This window comes from Gobius niger, assembly GCF_951799975.1.
Source record: "Gobius niger genome assembly, chromosome: 13".
NCBI lineage: Eukaryota > Metazoa > Chordata > Actinopteri > Gobiiformes > Gobiidae > Gobius > Gobius niger.
This window is the reverse complement of record NC_136864.1, coordinates 19,313,646-19,333,347: the sequence shown is the minus strand read 5'-3', so window position 1 is coordinate 19,333,347 and position 19,702 is coordinate 19,313,646. Positions and strand designations below refer to the sequence as shown.

Genomic DNA, 19,702 nt, shown 5'->3' with positions numbered 1-19,702 from the left:
AGTAGAACAAAGAACCAAAAATATTATAAAATAACTCAATGTATAAACCAAAATATATCCTAAACCTTGGAGAGAATACAGCTGAAGACACTAAAGGCATTCTGTCTACACTGACAATATACTACACTTAAGCACGCCACACAATGGTATAAACCTGATCCAAATGAGATACAATGTGTCCAGTCAAAACCGTGTCCCACAGCCAGCCTCAAGACGAGATATTGTGCAGATACAGGCTCTGCATTTCATATGAGACATCTGAGTGCTCAGATTGAGATAAACCCACAAAGTGGTGCGTATATATACAGCACCTTCTTACAATCATGAACACTAGTAGTGCTCCACTAACTCTGGTCTGAATCTGGGACTAACTGAAGGCGTGCAGGGTGTGTGTTTGTGCATGAACGGCTCGGTGGGTGCGTGCGTCACAACAGAGGGCAGCCCAAGGACACTCTCCTCTGTCCTTCTTTCCTTCACACAGTCTATTTAGTCACTCTATTTCATTAGTTCAGCGGACATTGTATCGACTCCTATTCATTTTCTGCTAACTAACCTCCACACCATTATCCGATAAAATAGTGTCTTGCTATGTTTCTCCAAATGTCTTTCACTCACATCATTAAGCCTCACATGTTTAGTCTATTCTTTGTACAGTTTATTTCTGCCGATTGTGTAAGATTGTAAGTTTATCATAGTCAGTGATGATGTAGTGTTCAGTACAATCACCAGTGTTGGCAATATGACTCATGTCCCCATTAAGTAACGTCTGCCGCTCACACCGGATTCTTGGTGATTATGCATAGTGCAGATAGCAAGATTAAAATTACTTTGAAGGTGGGGATTTGAGGTGAACACCACAGCATTGGCGTAGCCTCCCTATTTCTGGCACAAATGTGGGTGAGGCCATCCGCAGTGCGTTCAGTCTTACCTTGATGTGACATAATGTCCTCTCTCTCTTGTTCAGTTTCCTCCAATCTGCTGTTAAATGTTCACATAATGACAACGCAAACTCGACTAAAAGCACTGTACATTCTGCTTATCTTGTATAGTATGGGTTGTCCTCCGTTCCATTCCTCTAGTCCCGGTCCTCTTCAACGTCCCTGGCCGTCCTACTTCAATTAATCATATCTCCTGCCTCACCCCCCACATTGTTGGCCTCCAGAGGGCAATTTGCTTATTTAGCTTCTTCCTGGTATACTCAAACCGTTCCCATTAATCTCCACGCAGTTTTCCAAGCCCAGCTCTGGGCAAGCCCAGCTTTTGTGTCCCCCAGGTGTTATACAGTAGGTCAAATATGCTTTTTCAGTTTTGCAGGTGCACTATGTTTTTGTTTTGAATGCCTTCTCCAATTATAAATGTTTCATGTAGGCTGTCTGGACTAAGGGAGAAAGACACACGCCAGTAAACAAATGATCCTAGCTTAGAATAATCAGATAAATTGGCAAAAATGGCATAAATACAGTGAATTATCCTGAAACCATGGAGATATAAGATAAGACACATGAGGGATATGGAGTTCAATACATTTCTGCATTTTACCGTTTCATCCCTGACAGTGTGTTGTTTTTTCTCATTAGGTCTAAAACAGTTATCCGTCTGTGCCAGATCAATTCAGTCTTTACTCAAGGACGCTCAGCGGTTACAAATCATGTGACCCTGACCAAAGTGTATTTCAATCTGCTGTTAAATGACACACACTGGCTGCGCACAATAAGGACCAACACACATCAACCACAGCATTAACGCTCGAGCCCCACTACGGCTAAAAATCCAATCAAGGGCAGAGCAAAGTAAAACAATCATTTTGTGCTCATGTGAATATGTGAAAGCATAAGTCATTTTCAAGAAAGTATCTGTTTCCAGTACATGACAGTAGCCTTTTCTGCTCTACAACAAATTATGTAATGGACAGCATCCTCTTGGGAAAAAAGAGGAGGAGGAAGAGCGAGAGGAAGATGAAGAGGGCAAAGACAGAGCCAGCAGCAGAAACATGCCGTGTTTATGTAAATCATCAACCCTTTTCCAGTGTTGCTACATGCGTGTGAAAATGAGACAGAAAAGACAGGGCGGTCTAAAAAAACAGAACAACCCATTGTCAACTTGTTTTGTCATTTATGTGGTAAAGCATTGCCTGATGTTTGTTCAATGTTTAGTTTTGTTCAGAAACTTGTTGAATTCTCCAAAAGTGGTGCTATAAGGAACTGGCCATGTCTTGATTAGCCTTGGAGTAGAGATGTCTTTTTTTGTTTGTTTTTTTGATGCATACTGGAAGTTAACACGCTTCTCCCACCTTTACGTCTCTTGCCCACTTCCACTGATTATATTTGCACTGGGCTGCCACAGAAGTAATGAGAGCGAGGACAATGCTGTGGCTTCTGAATCATCTCATCTGTTCTGCTCCGTCAAGGTCTGCACTCGCTGACATTGTGGTTATTCATCAGAGACTCGCGTCCATAGAGAGGGACAAAAATATTCTCCATCTGAACATGGATTTTTTTTTTGTTGCTTTTTTCCACTGCTAATAAAAGGACAATGTCTGGCTTTTAAAAAACTTTCCAACACCTTACTTTCCTTAACAGCTATTATATTTCAAAAGTTCAATAATGTAAACTGCAGATAAAAATCTTGATACCCCACTTTTCCAGGTTCAAAGTTTAAATAATGTCAACCGCTACTACAATAACTTCAGAAAGTTCTTCTCAATTCCATAAACATGTGCTACTTGTCGGTTGTTTTGCTTTCATAAAAACACCAGTGAAACAGAAACACCATATGAAAAGAGGAGGAAAAGCTTTATGCCAACGCAGCGGCTGTGGTTTGACATGCCTTTCCCGAGCCCGGGCATTCGGATCAGAGGAACTATACGCTTCAATAAACTGAAAACACGGACGCAATAAAGACAAATATTAAAAAAATATCCAGGAGAGGCAGGCGGGATGAAGGCGGGGCCAGGTTTGCATTATGTGTCAAGTGTCAGAGAAAGGTAGTAAAACATTTCCTTCCACTGTCACCAAACTACAAGCTAAGAATCAGGAATTAATAAGGTATTAATAAGCATTAATAATGAATAGGCCATGAATGTGATTGTATAGAAACTAATAAGATGCTTATCGATTAACATACTAATAATAGGCTATTCATGGCCTACCCTAATCCTAACCATTACTTTAATCTGAAAAAGTTTATTAAGCTTATTACGAGCACACCTTAATATAAAGCAATACACACATTTCATTCACAACTTAGTGCTCAACAACAGAGCGTGGGAAAAACCCAGAGGTATCGCGCAGCAGTGGCTCCTCCTGAAGTGAACACATGCAACGGTTTAAAGCGACCAAATAGAAGCATTTTGACCGGTTAGCGGTGTACGCACCTTTAGCTCTGATGTCGCACTGAGTAAAGCCGAAAGAATGGACTCAACAACATTCAGAGAATTGTCTTTGTCATACAAATAGACAATAAAAAGACTCTGTGACTATGGAATGTAACAGAGAACATGTTCAGAATAAAAGCTAAAGCCGTAAAGCGGAGAGTTCATAAAGCTCAAGCTGTCTGTTCTAATATCTAATAAAAACTGCTGTTGGTGTCGATGTCACCAAAATTACTAATATTACAAGTGGTGCAAAGAGTGTCCATTTTTAACAGTGTCTAGCTGTGAGTGCAGGGTCACAATTTCCCAGTGGTGATTTTAAGTGGCCTTAGAAATAGATGGATGAGTTTGTGAAGCAGGCCTTAGTCTCCGAGTGTAGAGGAGAAAGGCTCTGACAGTTTAATTGTCAGGGGGATTGGGAAATCCCCACCGCATCCATCACCTTCATACAGACCAGCATTGCGCCGCTCCAACTCTGGGCCTTTTATCACTATAGGACCTAATGTGTCCATTATCTCCAAGAGAGAGACAGATATTTGGAAATGGGTGGTTTGCACTCACAACACAAGGGAATTCATAACATATTTTGAATAGTTTAAGAAAGTGGTCACAATTGAAAATGGATTAAGCTAAAAAGTGCATTCTGGATTTACATTTGAGTTATGCATGTTATGTACTTTGTACAACCATTAAAATATACTTCCTTTTACAACACACATTGCATTGGCTTCACCATTGTGTAAGCTGTTAGCATAAGAACATATCAGGCAAGTGTTAATTGTTACTGTACTGCAGATGATACTATTGTCTGAGTTGTAGTTGAGTTGTAGTCAGTAAAGTTTTTTGTGACCCTACCCAAAAGCACCAGTTTTTGACCCGTTGCACACTAGCGCCTCTCCCCTTCTACTATTCTATTCATTGTCTTCCGCATTAAGTCCCAGAGCACACAACTGGATTGTGTGTTATCTGGAATGTCAGAATACCCAAGGCTTCGCTCTCTTCCTCACATATTGCTGCATAGTCTATTTCTGTCCTCTGTCTTTCTTTGCTTTCAGCGAAGTGCCTCTGACGTCTCCAGGCAGTGATGAGTTTGCTACGGAATATTGGATAGACGCTTTGACACTTCTCAAAATATAGTAATTATAAGAAGACAGCCTCTTTTTGGTCCATTTTCTCCTAATTGAAAGTCATTACGTCCTTCTTCAAAAGCTATTAACTAATGAGACATTCATAATTATGTCACGTCTGCAAAAACAGGGCCACAGGGGGATAAGAAGTAAAGAGGGGATTATTTACAAAATTCATTGGTGAAATTGCTGAGTCACTGGATGAGCTAGCAACGCAGCGCACCACCACTTTTCAGCTCCTTCTGTCTCCTCTGACAAACACAGCCACCCCCCCATGCTGAGACACGCAGCTTGTCCACAGCCGATGCCGTCATCACCACACACACAAGGAGGAAGCAGGAAGTCTGTTACTCCTCGTGACCCTGTGGAATCGAAGCAGTGCTTTCGTCATAAGCTCAAAGAGGGAGAGTGCATGAAGAAGAAAACTGGGCACTTATTTACTACTGCAGCAACAGTTTTGTACCTGTGACGTCAGCGCGGTGTACTGTAGCATGAGCAACATCCCCCCAGATTGGAAAGCACTGCACAACACTACAGTCACCGCCTGTTTTGTCTATTTTGTTTTCGACTTGATCAGACAGTGTAAGGATGTTTTGTCCTGCCCTTATCTTTGAATTGTCAATGTGATGTTCACAGTATTATTTATGTGTTGAAATAAACTAAATATATAATAAAGTATATATAACATGAGTGAGGGCCATGTATTACAAATATGCATCAGTACATGCACTATGCAGATGTAAGTGGACTGATGAGTACTGTGGCATGTCTGGATGTTTTTTAGGATAGCACATCGTCAGTCGAACACTGCTCACACAATACACTGATTCTTTTGAGAAATTCTATTGGGAAATATAGTTTTTTATTATAAAACTATATAAATCTTCAACTTAATATGCTTTTCTCACCAATACGAGTTACTTAATAAATTGTAATATGACAAGTATGACACACTTCCCCTCTTCCGAGCTCTCACTCCCCTGCACACAGCCTCATAATCACATCTATTTCCCTGTTCAGTGAGCAGAAAGCATTTGTTTGCTTACACTGAATTATGGTGCAATGTGCACAGTATACGATGACTAATTGAGAAACGTTGATGACAAGTTACAGGACATTTTGTGTGACAGATATATTGTACTAATTGAAGATCAGAATTTATGCAGCCATTATCAAGCTCATGGAAAGGAAAGGAAACTGGAGCTGTAACTGTACACAATAATACTATAGGCAGCACTATACACAATGAAATGTAGTGCATCCAGTGTCAATTTTCATATACTATCATCTTGTGTGTTTCAGGGCACAGTTTATAACATCTATTTCAAAGCTGTTTGCACTATAATTATCTCCAGATTTGTGTAAAAATAGCTCATGTTCCTACGGAGAGCATATCACATGCACTTCCATGTAAATGAGCTGCGATTTCGACGAGTGCAGTACCTCCCGCTGTCTGCGCCCTGGCGACGGGAAGAGCACACTGGGGAGAAATACAGAGGGAAGAGCAGTCTGATACAGTATGACTCAGGGCGATGAAGTCACAGTGGGTTTATGCAGAGATTAAGGGATTGAGGAACAAGGCGAGAGAGCGTGGGCACAACTACTCGCCACATTTACGCCGGACTCAGAAGTGGCTCTTAAGACGACTCGATTTGACACGTCATGTGGAGAGGTCAAAATCAAGAGAGGACACATTTGATCGATACCATTTCTATTTGGTGCCATAATGTGGTGGGCACCTGTCAACTAAGTATTCATAACAAACTCGCATAGCAACATCATAGCAACTAAAGTAATAACCGTTAATGAGTTATGTTATTCATTATCATTTGTTTTGACAGTCAGTCCGCAACATAGAGAGTTCAGTTTAGTATTAAAATGAAGCCACATTTTACCATAACAGCTCAAGGTGTAATAAAATGTTACGTTTTTTTGTTCTTATTACAAAATGTGTTTTTTCATAGAGAAGAAGTAGGGAATTTTTAATTACATTTTTAACTGTTACGACATAATACAGTGTTATTACTCTCTTGTTGTCAGGTTTAAGCGCACTCGCTGCTGCCAGTAAGCCAACAACTCACAGTAACCAATAAGGAAGAGCGAGTGTGTGCTATCACTGATGTCACCAGTCTAAGTATTGTCTGATTTGTGTACGTCAATAAAAACTAATCCATCAAATCACACCTTTGATCAGTATCGCAACCAAACACTAAGACAGACGTGTTAGTCCTTGATCACACCACATTGTAATCACAGTTAGAAGCCAGATTTGAGGGTTGCTGAGATCAATATATTTGTCGGCGTATTATCTCAGTGGGGAAACGGAGAGCTTCGGTGCTTGTCTGCGGCGTCCTGTGGTGGCAGCCTCGTAGTGAATGAGCCTATCCAGTAAAAAGACAGTGTCAGATTGCATCTTCAACACGCCGTCGTCAATAGCAGGGGGCCGAGTGCCCTTGACAGGGTGCGTAAGGGACCAAAACGGACCATTACGTCCCAAAATATGACCACTTTTATTGCTATTATTACACGCACATAGAGTTGTATAACCGCAGCTGTCTGACTTGAGTAATTTATACGCTCTTGACCTTATATGGTAGTTGTGTGGACTAGATTAACCTTCTGGAAACTGCATTGCACTATTTATCGATATATGATTTATATGATATAGTCATTTAACTCTTTTGCATCGTACTATTGTGGGCAGTGTTGGTTTTTGTGTCAGCTATTGGGCATCGTACCCTGTCTACAGCTCAGTTGCAAAGAACAGTCAACAGTCCTCACAGAAACAAGTGGTGAGTAAGGTTTGGTATATTTTGTCCCTGTTCCTGTAGGGAAATTTGTCATTTGATCCATCCTTCAGCGCCACTGGGGACCTGTCAGGAGCAATGGGCGACCGCAATGCAGCACCCATCTCCAGATTATGGAAAAGTTTTGATCAGGCCTATACCTGACTGAAGTATTTAGAGGGTGTGCACTTACATAATTTTGTGCTAAATCATCATTCCGGACTGAGTGGCAACATCATTGACACATTTAAATTCAAAACGGATTTTGCCATTTGCTGCAAAATCTTATGGCATCACGCGCATGCCCTCTGTGCATTTTTTTTTTTTTTAGATATTGCGGAAACCGAAGCCCCCGGAGGGAGAAAATGCAATCTCCACATAGAAAGGCCCATCACAGTCCGGGAATTGAAACCCTTTGGCTTTTAGCACAAAAAGAGAAACAAATATGAAGCAACAGCTACAGGTGCCAAAGACAAATGTATAGAGTGGGGTGTGGAAGTTGTAATCTATTAATTTATAATCTACATAAGAGAACAAAATGTGAGAGCTTTATGATGATAGAAATGCCCAGAGTAGACATCTATGTACGCAAAACATTTCCTTCATTCGGTCACACTTGGTTAATTGAGGTGAAAGGATTACGTACCATAGGACAACAAGGAAAACTAAATCCTTTCCGAGATTCTCTGCAACAGTTAATTATAGCTAAGTATAAATTATGCTCAGCTCCATTCTTCAGGTCAATTAACTGTGACTGTAACAGCCCCATGTCCTTAAGCCCAATTAATGAAGGGATTTACTTACTACCACACTGAATGAACACTTCCAAACACACACACACCACTTAAGCATGATAATAACATTAAAATATTATGTTGAGTGCGGATTCTACAACTCCCTTCAATGGCAGAAAACAGTGGGTCGACTAGGGATTTTGTCTGAACGTTTAACCTGATATGGACCACCTAATTTGACTTACTCTCATCAGGAAAAATGTGACTGTAATCTCCAAATTAAAAAGTCTATTAAGACTAGAAAGAGCTAAGACATACCTGACCTCTCTCCTTACTTCAAAACCTCATGTGCTCCTGACAGGATATGAAATATGCTGACAAAGGCATTACTTACGGTCAGCCAAAACATCATAAAAAGCCAGAACAGGAAAACCCTCAACTGGCTCATTATGTATAGAGTATGCAATGAAATAGTCAAACTGGAGACGCTCAAAGTGCCAATGTTGATCTTAGCATCACCATAAAACTCAGATGGATACAATAAAAGCACCAAAAGAAATTGCCCATAGAGCTCCACTAAATCTGTTTTCTCTTCCTAAGTAGCATTTGGACATTAAAGCATGCTCACGATAAACTGCAGAAACTTGAAACACATTTTGTATATTCATTGTTCAACATAAAGCGGTGATCCATGTTTTTGAGTAGACTCTCTGAAAAGCCTCTTTGTGTTTTGTTTGATCCATGTTCTGAGGTGAACTTAAAGGAACAGTCAGTTACGATTCAGGAAACAAAGCGGCTCATCATGGTTCTTGAAAGCAATATATATATGCTATCATTGGATTTAACCTACTATATAGCTCAGGTTGCATGGAGGATGGACAATCAATGGACACTCACAAGACTTTCTTCATCTGTCTTCTATGTAAACCTCTCTGGAACACTTCGCAGCTCTGCTAATTATTTGTCTGCATGATTAGTGCATGTGCTCTTGTTCCATAATGCAAATCAAAGTAGATACCTGGAAGAGTGGGTTGGAAGTCCTCTATTTTTGGAGGAGGTATTCTCATGATGTCCCCGGACACCAGGCCACCGTTGGGCTACCCTGCTCCGATGATGAGTCGAAAAAAACTAGAGTACAGACAAAGCATGGATAACTCTTGCTAACAATAAAGGGAGATATTCTGGGTGGTGGAGTAAAATTCAGGTAAGTAAAAGTCCACACTAGCTCTTAAATTTGAAAAGGTACACCAATTAACTTGATCATTTTCAACAGTACTTTGTACTGTTGTACTGTGCCTTTCCTTTTTTCAACATGCAGGTTTCTGTTGCTGTGACAACATGAACAAGAGGAGAAATCCTTGGATGTGGGGCTGATTTGAGTAGGTAAAACGCCTTTCTAATAGTCTGTATGTAAGCAGTCAGAATTGAACTTGTCTGTTTAGCACAAAAAAAAATGCATTGTCAACTCTCTCTCAGGACTTTTACAACAAAAAATTGCAGGTAATTGGGCTGTCTGTGCAGTGTCGGAAGTGTCTGTGACATGACAATGACAGTTTCAAATTGCATTAGTGATTTGCAGAGAAAAGACGCTCCATTTAAACAGCTATACGGATGAGAGAAGTTTTTTACCAAATCTAGAATGAAGCTGAACAACACAAAACATATCTAAGTGTCCCAAAATCTGCTATATAAATGAATACATAAATCATCCTCATTATTATTATTATCTACATCATCACAATAGTAATCAACAAATCAAAGCAATAGCAATAGCTTACAATGAAGCATCGGCACAACGCACTAAATCAGACTTGGCACACGATAAAACAACACTTTCAAGCGGACAGACAGGCACCCAAGGGTACAGCATCACTCACTCGCTGCACGGGCCGGGTTCATCGTCAGATGGACGGCTGCAGACAGAAAAGAACTGTGTTTAGTGTGACATCTTGTGGTTAAAAACAGCACAACACCATAGACTACACATTCTCACATACAAACAATAGCAATGCAAATTATGCACACACACATTTGCAATATCGCTTCTATTAATTCACAATTTCATAAAGTAGTAGGTTGTTTCAGAACAGAAGTAGGCTACTCCTTTTGTTATCACCTTATTCCGGAAGTTCGCGTAGGCGCCGCCATGAATTGTGCCCGCCCCTTTTCTCCTATCTGTTAACATGGGAATAAATAAAATCAGTTACTACACGAAAAAAAGCCGTTTTTCAGCCGTGCAGAGAAACGGTGCAGTGTTGACATGTTGGTGCAAGTGAACATTGGACATTTTACACAAATCAATCGACTATACATCAGATTTGAAACGATCTTCGCGCTCGACCGGAAGTGTCTGTACAACGGAAGTGCCGAGACAAAGCAAAAAGAGGCAAAAGTGGGCGGGGCGGGATATGGTAAATAATGTAGGCTAAGCTTAAATTTAGTAGATTTTAATTGTCCAGAGCACAAAAAGACTATCCCTCGCTATAATGCCTAAACATTTTGCATATAGAACAAACGCAGAAAAATGCTATTTAGAAAACCTGGACCTTTACCTTTGTATCCCGTCGTGCTTTGCAGAGTCGAGATTGCCTCTGGTAGTTGTAGTTCGCTCCTTGGTCATCATTTCCGTATCCACAGCCTTCAGTGGAATCTGATCTGGAAAGACAAACACATGTGAAATAATTGATCAGGTAGGACAAACAGCTGATCGCGGTGGTCTCGAGTCCTTCACAATGGCGACTGCATTCAAACCTTGATATAATCGTCTTTCGTCGGTCTTGTTTTCTCTCGTAAGGTACCTTGTTACAAAATATACGCTTACATGGCGATGCGTTTTCTTTTGTTCGGTTAGCTTATGTCTACAAATGCAGCACCCACATTCTTCGGCTTTTTTTCTGAACCCTTTTCACAACTGAGCCTTTTTTTAACAAACGTGTAAGATTCGAGTGCATCTGTTTTAAGGTTTTCTGTTTAGATTTTTCTTGATCACATATGTGTATTCCTGTCTTGTACGACTGTCTCTGAACTTTGCTGTTTTAGATTAGCTAGCTTCCCTGTAGATGCACATTTATTAGCCGCATAGTTATTTGCAGCTATAGATACAGTATGTAGCCTAACCAAGAGTGGGCTACGTTAGCGTGTTAGCTACGTTACTTAGCATTAGCATGTTGCCAATTTGTTTACATCCGGTTAAAGCCAAATACGTGTCCATCAATTTTCTACTGCTATGCCATTTGGGTTGTGTTGCAGGTTTCTTGACGCTGGCCCTGACAAAGTACATTTTTGTAGTGTGTATGTTCTGTGTCTTATGTGCCATACAAATATTTGTTTTTCTTTTTTCCAGTGCTGTGAATTTATGGGAATATGTCAAAGAAACGGGCCAGGTAGGTTCACCCACAGACCTACATGTCAGTTCATTATTTATCAGCATAGAGCTAGTAATGTTTTGCCTATATTGGTCGTTTTCAATATTGCGTACATTGATATCTAGGCCTGTCACGATAACAGATTTGAAGTTCGATATATTGAGGCAGGAAAGTATCGCCATAAACTATATTATTGACTCTAACGATAATAATAATAATGCATCGGTTTTATATAGCGCTTTTTTGGACACTTGAAGATGCTTTACATTGCATTATTCGTTCACGCCATACTCGGTGGTGACTCGAGGCAACCAGTCTGCGCCATCGGCCCCTCCGACCACACTCACTCACTCACACACTCACACACTCACACACTCACTCACTCACTCACTCACTCACTCACTCACTCACTCACTCACTCACTCACTCACTACAGTCACCAAGGCTTTCTGGTGTTCCCAAATGGTCTCCCATTCAAGTACCGAGCAGGCCCTTCCCTGCTTCGCTTCCAAGGTCTGGCGGTATTGGGCAGAGCAAAGGTGGTATGGCCGATACTAGATACTGCCAACTTTCAGGCATAAAAATGACAGTAAACCTTTGTTCTAAAAGTGCATAATCAAATCCTAAAATACCACACAAGCTACAATAAACATGAAATATAATGTAACTCAATTTGCTTCCGTTTGAAATAAAAGTTTTACAAAGAGAAAATAGGGGGGAAATGCTAATACATGTACAGACGATAAATATCGAGCCCAAAAATATATCGTTTATCTGTCATTTATTGAACGATTAAGTCGATATAGTAATGATCATGATGATTGTCTGCTGCTTTCAGAAAGCGTAGCAGTGGAGAGTTGAGTGAAAGCTCAGCATCAACTCTGAGCCCAGACCCTGACAACCTCCTGGGACGCAGGATCCAACACACCTGGAGAGAAAAGGGCAATGTAACTAAGTGGAAGGGTACAGTGCTGGAGCGCCTCACCGTCAACACTTCCCTCTACATGGTTAAATATGACGGCTTTGATTGTGTCTACGGCATTGAGTTGTTTAAAGATGGACGTGTATCAAACCTGCAGGTCCTTGCAGAAAAAGTTGGTAAGTTATCATTATTATGTCCAACCCATGTCCCAATAACTAATGAAATTAAGCAGGTTAATCATTTGTGTATTTTTTATTTTAGTTAAAAAAAACACACACTTAACCCACACCTTAGCAGAGTGCATTTTCTCCAGTTCAGCTTTATAGACCAGTGTAACGCCTCATTTGAAAGCTCACAAAACTGATTTTTCCTTGCGTTGTTGCCGTTTTTTCATAATTTTTTCAGTCACCAGTTTTGCTGCATTTTAGTTGCCTGTTTTGCTGCTTTCTTCAAGAAGCTTTCAGATATGGTTGAAGTGGAACTGGAGAACATTTGCTCAGTTAAGGCAGGTTAAGAGGTTAATGTTTTGTTTTGCAGAATGTGATGTGATATGATGTCAACTGAAACTTAGACTGACGCACATCAAGACACAAAGACACACATCTAATCAAAACCTACAGCATAATATTTGCAACCATGAGCCTCCAAAATCATAGGCTGTGTTGTTGGACTCCCATTTTAAAAGACTAACTGTATCATAAACATTCTTATTTCCCCTCAATGTGCCAAAATGTTTCTACTATATACATCATAGGCTTTTTATTTGACATCACTCCTGATTAGTGCATACGCAATTTCAAACCTCATTAGATGAAACGCAAGTACCATTTCTGCACATTAAAGTCGCTTTCATGAGTTATGCCCCTGTTGCTCTGGGTTGGTTCAGGTGGGGAAATTTAAGGCCATTTTTAGGGTCAAGTGGGTTGAGTTTAATTTCATTGGGTAGATTTGGACCGTATTTTGCCACTGCTTATGAATGCATTTTCTGTCCTTCCCTCTTGTATAGTGAACAATAAAATCAAGGTACCACCTGGGGCAGAGGAGCTGGTGGGTCGAGCAGTGGAGCATCTGTTTGAGAAAGAGGATGGTGAAAAGAATGAATGGAGAGGAATGGTGCTGTCCCGGGCGCCCATCATGACCCACTGGTATTACATCACCTACGAGAAGGACCCAGTGCTGTACATGTACCAGCTCTGGGATGATTACAAGGATGGAGATTTACGTGTTCTACCAGAGTCCGGTATGTCAAGTTTATGTTCACTATAAAACTTCAGTATTATATTGTGTTTGCAGACTTCACTTACATTGAACATTGAAATGGTAGTTCACCACCATCTTTGATGCTGCATTTACTGTTTAGTCTAATGCCACCCCCACCTTTCTTTCTTCAGAAAACAAACATTTGCTTCCAGCGGACAGGAAACCTGGTGAGGAGCCAGAGAGCCTGGTGGGAAAACAGGTGGAGTATGTCACAGATAATGGTCTGAAGAGAACGGGTTTGGTGATCTACCAGGTTCCAGCCAAACCTACTGTGTACTACATCAAATACGATGATGACGTGCATATCCACGTGTACGATCTGGTGAAGACCACCTAAAACTGAACAATACTGGTCCTGACCAGTCGTTACCTGACTTAGTGTTAAACTTTTTTTGAAGAGCAACACCAAAGGATAAAAATCCTGATCCTGATCATGACCAGGCAATAGTCCACTAATTATGAGATTTAATTTTGCCCCAACTGTTAAGCTCTTACTGTATATAAATAAGGTCCGAGACAAGCTGTATGCTTAGCAAGTGCGTATGGTTCAAATTCAAACAGAAATATTTTGTAAACCTTTGTCAAACTACAGTAATCAGCTTTCTGTTCTCTATGTTGTACTTTTATTTTTATATACCTGTGATATTTATTTCAGCCACTTCACTTTTGGATAAAGTATGGCTTTCTTTCTGTCATCTGCTAGGCCTCTGATGGGTTATAGAAATAATCATTTGAGCTGTGATATCATATTTTGCCATTCAATTCTGTTTTTAATTGTTTGCCTAAACAAAAACAGTCTCACATTGCCAGTGTAACTATACTTGTATATCTTCATGTAAAAGGCATCTTTTTACATTGCGTTTATATTTCTAATGTGATGGCTGTTTAGCTGGAGTTTGTGCTACACGCTAATGCTATCTTAAGAAGTTTTTAAATTGGCTTCAAACCATTTTGAACTTGATTTTTTTTTGCCAATGCGTACTGAATTAATGTACTATAATATATTGAGGCCTCAAATTTTGTTGTTTGTGACTCATTTTGTAAATATAATCCTAAACATTTTTATGTGTGTAAACAAAGATGTTTAAAATATGTGTTGAGTTATTGTGATTTACTGTATAGTGATTTGTCCTGCATTAGCATGATCTCAGTATGTGCCTGTATTCTCCTGGTGATCAGCTTAAACTTACATTAACCACAAAATAGGCATATTTCACATAGGTAAGGAGCTTATGTCTGAGGGCCTCACAGTTTAGATTGAGGCCCCTACCTTTTTTACCCTGAGCCACTTTTTTACACCAAAAATGGCAGAGCTTCTTAAACAGTATACTTCCAAGATACTTGTGTGACTGAGAAATGGGTGGTTTTCAGCTTGGAGATTAGCCCCCTAAGATATTTAAAGCACATAATTAAAGAAAATGACTTGGGTGTCCATTTTATACTCTTATTGGTATTTACATTTGTGTTCAACATGTTCAGAGCAAATGTAGAAAGTCTTAGGGGAGATACTTGTATATCACAATAGGGCCTGACCGATACTGATATTGGTGTGATTCATTTTTTAATGAATAGCCCATAGTTAAACATTTATTATTATAGTAATGGTTTCATAAAACCATTATATGACTGAAACCATTACTATGACCTCTCCTAGGTCATTCTAGCTGTCGGGTTTTACTGATATTTCTGGCCAGAAATATCCCTGAGGCTCTTATCACTTTCGGTTCCGGAGATATCGATAGCCGATATTGTTCACTCCCCCCATATCGGTCGGGCTCTATATCACGTTACAGAACTTACTGAAATCTGGTAAAGTCATAAAACACGGTGTGTTTGATTTTAACCTATTGTACTTGTTAAAATTAACAGACAGGGTCTTGGTGGCAGAATTCCAGCCTTTGCTTCAGGAGCTATTGGCCTATTCACGTGGACAGCAAACAACAATTTTGAAGTCAAAGAATGAACATATTTTAAACCAACGTGAAGCACTTTGGGTGACTTATGTCATGCTAAAAGTGCTATAACTTCCATTGCAATGTTATTTCTTTGTTTGCTGTAGGGTTCTCAATGTAGTGGCACAAGTAATAGGCCTAATCACAAACTTGTGGTGCGGTAGACTATCCTTGCAGGTGATCCCATCTACTGGGAAAGAAAAGCATAAAAACCTGTAAATTCAAAGCTTGATTGGTAATTAAAGGTTTGGTGCTTGTTTTATGAAAAGAATAATGATAATGAAATTGTGCAATATCATTATCATCACTATTCTTTTTTAGCTACATGACAACTACTTAATTGTCATGAAGCTACTGCTTCTCTAAGACAGTCATGTTTGCTCACCAACAGCACCCTTGACCACACTTGCAGTCACACAGAGAGGTCGATTGTTGGTTTGCGAGTTCAGACATGGGGAACAGTTGGCATACCATAACGCTCGGCTAGATGCCCAGTGATAAGAAGTGAATATGTCCATTAGTTCAGGCCTGCACTGCCTGATATTTTTCACATGTTGTGCACTTACTTTGCACATCATCTGTGTCTGTTTCCATTGTTCAGACATAAGAAAGGACTCAACTATGTTATACTGAGCTTTGCTTACAAGGTCATCACACTGGTTCATTGAGTCTCAGAGGGAACTATACTATATTACTGTTTTTCTGTGTTATCCTACCTGAAGCAAATTAAATATTTTAACGGCCCTTTGTGCTATTCTGCATGGCCTTGTAGGCTAGTTGAGAAGTGTCTTGATATGTGACATTCTCAGTCAATAAATAGACAATGCTGCATTCAATAAAATCTATGCATATATTGCATTGAGTGAATAATAATAATAATTTTAAAAAAAACTACAATATAAGGACCTTCAGCAGAGGTTTGAAACTCTATCTTCTGCAGTCTTGGCCAATAAACAAATGCACTTGACTCTTTTGAGTTGCTTAGCAACACACACCAGCCTCTGGTCTTATATGAAAAAGCTGCGGGCTGCCAATCAGAGGCTCAGAGCTGTGATTGAGAGCAGACATCAGGCATGGCTAATTAAGTCACTGCATTTATTGCTGTTTCAATAAGTGAAATTATGATTTATGTATTCATTTTTATTTGACTTGTCATCAGCTTAAATAATTGTTTGAAAATTTAAATGTTTTATCAATTTAATAGATTTCTAGAATTTACCACCTGGGTCTGAAATTTGACATAATGTGTAATGTTAAACAATAATAATTTTCTGAAGTCCCTCCCTTATCAGAACACCTGGGCATCATTTTGACCAATGAGACAAGCTTTCCTGTGAACCTGACTATGTGGTCCAATCAGGAGGGGAGGGGAGGGAGCTTAATCATTTACGTTTGAAAGTTTGTTTGGGGGAGAGACTTATCACTTTGGAATATGGAAGCTTATTTGTATGCCGCTTATTACATGACACAAAAATCACCCAAAGCGCTTGTGTAGGGGATTTGTTATTCATTCACTCCACACACACAGTGGTGTTCAGCTGTAGCCACAGTTTCCCCTGGGCTAGACTGACAGAAGCGTGATTGCAGATGCCTTGAAGAGTTTGTTCAAATCCTGAATGTCTTCTCACTTAGACTTTTGACTGACTGTTGCTCCTGTCATTTGCCAGGTCTATTTTCAAAATAAATTTAATCTTAGAAGAAAGGTAAAATACAAGCATGTATAACGTTGAATTTGGGCAGAAACACAAGAGAAGAGTTCATTTGTTTCAGGTCTAAAAAATGTCTGTTCCCGCTAGATTCTTTACTACTACATCAGAGTGCATCACCACTGCTCTGCTTAGACACTCTATTAACCACGCTATATTTGGATGTTACACCACTGACATTCATAAGCATAACTCATAAGCTGCTGTGTACAACAAGTTTAGCTTGCCTTTCACAAAGAGACCTTCAGCCTCTTCAACTCCCACATTAGTGGAAATAAGAAACTCTTTGAACGAGGCTTTTGAAAGCTGAACAAGGTTCTCTGAAAGAAATTACTATTACATTAAGACATCAAACTCATGGAGCTCAGGTCAGTGTCTCTGGCAGAGGGCATCTCATCGAAGAGTATATACTGCTTTTTTGGGGTCAGACAAGTCATATTTTTGACTGTATAATAAGTTAGACATTGGTTAACAGAGATTTGGGATGGAATATACACTGGCTTCGGGCTTACCTCTTCTGAGAAGGATTCTGATCAATATAAGCTACGGACTAATTTAACATTATTTTTTGAGTTATTGACAAATACACCAGAATCTACTTTTGTTGTTGTTTATTTGGTTTGGTAAAAAGTAAACAAGCAAATCATATCAGCAGACAATGAATAATTAACATAAACGTTTTACTCAGCTGGCATTATTTATGAGTAGTACACCATGATAGTATAGTGCTTGAAAACAATCATTGATCCAACCTTGAAGTACATGAGTCAAGCATGAACCCGGGCCAGGGTCCATTGTTGCATCTTTAAGCGTCGTTGGAGAGCTGTGCAGCAACATTGGAGAATATTATGTGAACACACGCAGACTGATGAAAACTTGTTTGTGCTGAGAGGCAGACTGGGACTTGTTGTTCTTTGATCAATGTCACAACAAAATCACTAGTCTTCCATTCAGCACTACCAAAATATTTCCTCCTGTGCCACAAATGCATCCAGCCTGTAAAGAAAGAGGCAGAACAAGCCCATAGATAGTACATAACTTGCTTTCGCCATATTCGGTGTAGAGACATGTCACAGGTGTTTCGGGTAAAACTCCTAAAAATTCCAATTATATCCAATTCCCATCTCCGTGTCTCTCATCTCTGTGAAGTTTGTTGACATTCCATCCTTCCTTTGTTGTTGTAATGCCAACCTTTCAAATGCTCTCAAAAGCTGGAGACAGCAAGAGGAGGGGAGCGAGAGAGCGCGAATCACAGCCACAGCACTTAGAATAAACCATATGCAATGAACAAAAAGCTGTCACAATAAGCAGTGCACAATTTGTAATTATACTCAATTTGACAGCGAAAACACATAATTCAAATGCATAACCGTCATCTGGGTCATTTGTGTTGTCTCTCCAATAAGTCACATTTGGACTGGAGAGAGACGGCTGTCCTGCGTCTCCAGTAAGAGCTGGTAGCTATGCAACAAGACTGGAGTCAGTGGAAAGAGGGGGGATGGGTTAGGAATAAGGGGACAGTTTAGACAGAGGGAGCGACAAGGGAAGGGTCTTCGGGAGGAGGCAAGTTGGAAGCTGATTACAGGGGGGGGGATGCGTTTTGACCAAGGAGTGACCCCATTGAAGATGTTAGGGTCATGCACTTGCCTTGTATCCATGATTACACGTCTTGTTGTGCTGTATTCTGATGTAGTTAGCTTTATATGCGCACAATGCCACGATAAATACACACACACATACACATTTTTTTTTCTCCTGGTACTGTGGTTTTCCCTTCTTGCAAAAGGGGGAGCTGACAGGGAAAACTGGCAGTGGGAGCTGTCCAGCGTCCCTCGGTGCTGAATGACGCCCTACTTTTCGCCACGTCCCTCTGAATCTCGCCTTGATTCCGGCCTGGGAGAGAGAGAGAGAGAGAGAGAGAGAGAGAGAGAAAGAGAGAAAGAGAGAGAGAGAGAGAGAGAGAGAGAGAGAAAGAGAGAAAGAGAGGGAGAGAGAGAGAGAGAAAACATGCCACCTGTTGCTACACTGAAGTTTGGTCTCACTAGGTTTGAAACGCCTAGATTTTTTTTTTAATCGCACGCACAATAAAATTAAACTAAATTTGTTTCTGCAGAGTTTGTGTTTTCTTCTATTTTTTCCCCGGTCGCAAACACAGCAACGTGACGACATGATAAACATTTCGCTCGGGCGAGGCAGGAAGCGGAGCGCTAGAAAAAAAACGTCTTAATTGTATCAAAACCCTCTTTTGCAATTTGCTGCGAATATTCCTCGTCATTCTTTTGTTCTGAAATGAAGGGATAAGACAGGAAAAGGGCTACTTGCGCGCTGATGTTATAGATAACGCTAATGGCAGTGGAAGACTCACCATTGAGGGGCGAACAACAGGTGAATCCAGGGTGATGCGCTGCCGGAGGATGAGAGGAGGCGAAACCTCTGTCACCGTAGTGCTTTTTTCCTCTCCCTCAGAAATCGGCCAAAAT

General features: G+C 40.2%; 2 protein-coding genes across 4 annotated transcripts in view; one reads left to right on the top strand and one right to left on the bottom strand.

The window, feature by feature from the left end:
• The window catches only part of sugp1 (SURP and G patch domain containing 1), a 191,106-nt gene that overhangs the window by 32,066 nt on the left and 139,338 nt on the right, over positions 1–19,702 (bottom strand). The window lies entirely within an intron of this gene.
• Positions 10,590–14,955, top strand: LOC306972574 (spindlin-Z-like). Of its 3 annotated transcripts, none has more exons than XM_079569237.1 (5): positions 10,590–10,707; positions 11,361–11,400; positions 12,221–12,480; positions 13,311–13,544; positions 13,696–14,951. In XM_079569237.1, exons 2-5 carry the CDS (start codon positions 11,381–11,383, stop codon positions 13,899–13,901), a joined length of 720 nt encoding a protein of 239 aa, XP_079425363.1. In that variant the 5' UTR covers positions 10,590–10,707; positions 11,361–11,380; the 3' UTR covers positions 13,902–14,951. The 3 variants fall into 3 exon arrangements, with proteins under 3 accessions (XP_079425363.1, XP_079425365.1, XP_079425364.1); XM_079569239.1 differs by having other exon boundaries at positions 10,670–10,806; positions 13,696–14,955; XM_079569238.1 differs by having other exon boundaries at positions 10,675–10,811; positions 13,696–14,955.

Excerpts from the sequence above, each read along its gene's own strand:
- LOC306972574 (XM_079569239.1), top strand. The coding sequence starts at position 11,381 with ATGTCAAAGAAACGGGCCAG. Across the intron at positions 12,481-13,310 it reads GGTCCTTGCAGAAAAAGTTG|TGAACAATAAAATCAAGGTA; the intron begins GTAAGTTATCAT and ends CCTCTTGTATAG. Across the intron at positions 13,545-13,695 it reads ACGTGTTCTACCAGAGTCCG|AAAACAAACATTTGCTTCCA; the intron begins GTATGTCAAGTT and ends TTCTTTCTTCAG.